We start from the raw sequence: 4,404 nt of genomic DNA on the forward strand, positions 1-4,404 counted from the left end.
CACAAACAGGAGGAAAAACAATTGAGCAACCTGCCCACTGTCTGTATATAACAACAACAACAGTAAACTGCGGCCTCTAGTGGACACTAACAGTACAAGACAGACAACAACATTCACATTACAGGTTATACATATCAGATATAAACATTAATATATCAGTAAACAGTTATTCTCTGTACAATGGTGTCTCCTCCTCCCTTTGCCTGTGTTGTATCGCAGCCTCTCTGTGCGTTTGGGTTTCCATAGCCGGGTCTGGCTTCCGGACTGAAACTGGCCCGGTGTTGCTTTATCATCTGACGGGTCGCGTGGACATAAGGATTTATTTGCAAACCAAACCAGATTGTGATTTGCTTTGGAAACACTTAACAGAGACGCCTTTAAATGGGAGTTTGATTTCTCGTTTCTGTCCACTTTAATGAAGTTACGATCATCTGAAGGTAAAATTAGTGGTTTTCTTAATGGAGTCTGGTGGGTTGTAGCATCCATTGCTTCGGTCTGAGATTCTGCTGCTGTAGTGTGACATCATGTATTATCAATCAAACAAAGTTATGTTGACTTTCGGTGTTTATAGCGACAGTGGAGTCGACAGTAACAAACATTATACTGATGATTTATCCCACTGTTGCCGTGGTTACCAGCGAGGCGGGGCAGCAGAAGGCCACCATGAAGACGTGATGCAGCACCATGAGCAGCTCCCGCCGCAGGTAGCCCGCCACAGCCGCTCCCATCGACCTGGCGCCGCCCTCCTCCTCCTCCTCGTGACCTTTGACCTGCTGCTTGTGCCGGTAACACAGGAACATGGCGTAGATGTCGTAGGCAAAGTAAGGCGTGGCGAACAGGATGTAGGCGTCGGTCAGCCAGTGTCTGAGGAGGGGACAGGAAGTGAGAGAGGAAGTATGTTCAGGTGCTTTAATTCAGTAAAAGTGGAAACAATGAACTTAAAGTGGGTCAGAATCTGAGTTTAAGACTTTAAGTATTTAAATTTTGTTCTTTTAAGTTGCAGAAAATCAAACATTTCTTCACATTTCCTCTTTAAACATTGAGTTTTGATGCTGCACCATTATCAGCAGCTGCTCCCAAAGTTCCTTGCTGCATGTCAGTCTGTGGCGTGATTTGATAAACAAATGCAGCTCGGACAAACCTTCCCCCCCACTTTGACTGGGAAATGAAGGAGCCGACAGAGGAAACCTGGGATTTACTGAAACAACACCCCCCACCCTGTCATCTGTCTCCTCATCATCATTTCCCATCATGCTCAGCGTGGAGGATTAGGGATCTCTGGGACCGTCTCGGAGACAGAAATAGCTTCGCTGCTGCTGCTCGGCTCAGGAGAGGAATTAGGCTCAGATTGTTAATTAGATTACAGACGGAGAGGTTCGGATTATACACATTCATGAGCAGCCTCAGTGGCAGCAGGGGGGCTGAGGGGGGCTGCAGCAAGTCTGGCATAATTAAACTATTAGTTCATAAACATATTTAAACTTACACTGACTTTCTCCTTATTACTGGGACATGTACACACTGGTATTTGTGCAGAGAAAGAGATTTTACTTCGTTTTTTATCTGTTTTATGCACCAAAAGGTTGTCAAATTTTGTTTAAAACGATTAAATTAATTCAAAACCCATGAATTTTATACCATTAGCAATTAGTATGACGTCATTATATAGACAGACAACAGCTCCAGCTCTGACGGGCTTACAGTGTTGATATTTTATCGTAATAGTCAATACTGAAATCATTACTTTATCCAAAAACTCACATAGTATGCTGATGATACTTTGATTTCAATGGGCTGTTTTTGTGGGAAAAACTGCCCCCGGCCAACAAAACCTCCCATATTTTAAACCTAAATGTTGGCAGGTATGTAGCTAATCTACATCATTCACTAGCCAACTAACCAGCTAGTGATTGATCCTCATTTTTAACATTTTCAGCTCTGTTTTGTTAGCGTTAAACTATCTGTGTGTTTACACATTAACCCTAACTTCCCCACTGGGATGAAGGCGTCAGACAGATGCACCAAAGCAACTGAGGAACAGACAACGAATGAGTTCAACACACAAGTTGAAATAAAAGTTGAAGGAAGGTAAAAGAGAGATGTCCTCACCTGTCCTCTACTACATCCCTGCAGGACGAGGCGATGATGCATCCGACCGACGAGGCCATGATTGCCTGAACGGACGACACCAGTCTGAGAAATACAAACAAACATGTTAGCATACTGTACGTTCTCGTTATCTTAGACCAGAAGCAGGAAAAATGGGCAGCGTGAGGATCTGATCCACTATGATGCCACTCTGACAAGAACCATCTTGTGATGGACGACAGGGTCAGAACATCTCCAAACCTGCAGCTCTTTTGGGGGGTTCCCGGTCTGCAGTGCGTCAGTACCTGATCAAAGGGTGGTCCAAGGAAGGAACAGAACCGTGAGACAGGGTCATGGGGCGACGGGCTCATTGATGCAGGTGGGAGAAGTGGGGGGGAAGCTGGCCCGTGTGGTCCTAATCCAACAGACGAGCTTACTGTAGCTTCAAACTGCTGAAACATGTTAATGCTGGGGTTTCTGATAGAAAGTATGTCAGAACAACAGTGCATCACAGTTCTGTAGGTCTGGGAACCAGTCAGGAGTCCAGTGCTCCATAATGCTAGTGCTGATCAAGTATATCAGTCTATATACTGTCAGTGCTGATCGGTGGATGTCTGTTATGTAATGTAAAATATATTTCCTTACATTTAGAATCAATTTATATAGAGTTTATCTTCAGCTTGCTTTGTATTTTCCTGTTTTATTGATACTGTAGGATTTTAAAATTTTTATTATATTTTGTGTGGACCCCATTAAGACTGCAGTTGTGTTGAGCTCTCACAAATGCCAGCCGTACTTTTACGGATCCCAGACAATAGTTGCATCATTTTGACACAACCGGGACAATTAAAATTAAAAAAATTCAAAAAATAGACATTTTAGTGTCACGCGAATATCAATTATTTTTGACAAATAAAGTCCATAAATTATCTTTTACAATAATAATCAATAAGTAGCCATTTTTCAAATGATGTCCTCACATGGTAAAACGAGTTACATTTTTAGGTTAAGACTTAAAGAGATGAATGTAAGTCAGTGTGTGGTGTGTGTATGTGAGAGTTGTGTGTTTGTGTGTTTTGTGTTGTTGGTGTGTGTGTTGTTGTGTGTGTGTTTACCGTGTTAGATTACTGATGCGGCGTTCCCCCTCGCTCTCATCCCATACATGTGTCTCAGGTCTGGTTTTGAGCAGCAGGAAAGAGTCCGGGGAAGAAGACGGAGCGCGGCAGCCATGAGGGCCAACATGTCTTCCTGGTGTCACCTGAGCTGTGAGTGGTGTGTATGGTGGGTATGTGTGTGCTGTAGTGTGTGGTGTGCGCTGTCACACCACTCTCTCTGGATGTGCTGTGTTTAAATGAGAACAGGTTCTAGGAAGCTCAGAGTAGGAGATCAGGAGGGGGAGGAGCTTCCTGCTGTCACCTGTCAGAAGAGGAGAGGAGGAGGAGGAGCAGAATTCAGATCTGCATAAAAGTACTGATACTCTGTTAAAAATATCTTAAGTATAAAGTATTAAAGTTGGACTGTACCTATGAGCATTATATTAGATTATCCTGACACATTTCATGTAAAAAGCAGGATTTTACTGTTGGATTATTATTACTTTAAGTTCTTCCATTTACTTGGATCTGATATCTAAGTCTATTTGGGGCTTTGTTAAAGTTGCTGAATATAAATATAAAAATCCTGTCACAATTACCCAGAGTTCAAAGTGACACCTCTTATAATGCTTGTTGCTGCCCAAACATCAAAACTGGATGTTAAACTTAACTGAATTTCTGCTTAATTCATACGAAACAATGCAGCAGAAAGAGTTTCTGAATAATTCTGAGAGCTCAACTGTACTCTTTAATTTCACACGTTCTGTTTAAAACTTTATTTTGTTAAATTACCTAAATTCTGCAAGAATCCTGTCAAATAGCCCAGATTCAAAGTTACACCTTTACAATTGCCAATTCTGTCCAAAACCTCAAGATGTAAAGGCAGGGTTCTGAAGACAATTTGTGGAATTGTTGAACAGCTGACACTAAACTGCGTTTACACATTAGTTCATAATATAAAGAATCTGTGGTCATGAAAGGAAAGAACCGACTGCAAAGCGTTAACAACAGTAAATCATAGGGCGGTGCTGACTTCGTACATACTAATTCTCAACCCAATTGGTCAAAGAGGTTGAGACAAATAAAGCTGTTACTGAAAACAGCCGGTGACGAAAGCACCTGTCACAAAGCAGGCCCCCCCACGCCTTAATTATACATAACTTTAATCCTTAATAATTAATTTAAAGTGAGGTGTAAAGTTGCATGGCGGAGAAATTATCGT

At 42.1% G+C, this 4,404-nt stretch overlaps 1 protein-coding gene across 1 annotated transcript; it reads right to left on the bottom strand.

Annotated features, from left to right (window-relative positions):
* Positions 1-611: 611 nt before the first annotated feature.
* LOC118322568 (ceramide synthase-like) lies at positions 612-2,443 on the bottom strand. The gene is made up of 3 exons (XM_035654279.1): positions 2,394-2,443; positions 2,110-2,193; positions 612-864 (listed from the first exon to the last, which is right to left on the bottom strand). The coding sequence occupies exons 1-3, from the start codon at positions 2,441-2,443 to the stop codon at positions 612-614; spliced, it is 387 nt and encodes a 128-aa protein (XP_035510172.1).
* Positions 2,444-4,404: the final 1,961 nt, after the last annotated feature.

Source organism: Morone saxatilis, unplaced genomic scaffold (assembly GCF_004916995.1).
Source record: "Morone saxatilis isolate NCDOM2014 unplaced genomic scaffold, NCSU_SB_2.0 Contig14, whole genome shotgun sequence".
Lineage (NCBI taxonomy): Eukaryota > Metazoa > Chordata > Actinopteri > Moronidae > Morone > Morone saxatilis.

Bases quoted from the DNA above. Each gene is read 5' to 3' on its own strand.
- LOC118322568 (XM_035654279.1), bottom strand. From the start codon at position 2,443: ATGACCCTGTCTCACGGTTCTGTTCCTTCCTTGGACCACCCTTTGATC. The intron at 2,194-2,393 runs GTACTGACGCAC...TGTATTTCTCAG, and splicing joins TTGGACCACCCTTTGATCAG to ACTGGTGTCGTCCGTTCAGG. The intron at 865-2,109 runs GTGAGGACATCT...TCCCCTCCTCAG, and splicing joins AGGGATGTAGTAGAGGACAG to ACACTGGCTGACCGACGCCT.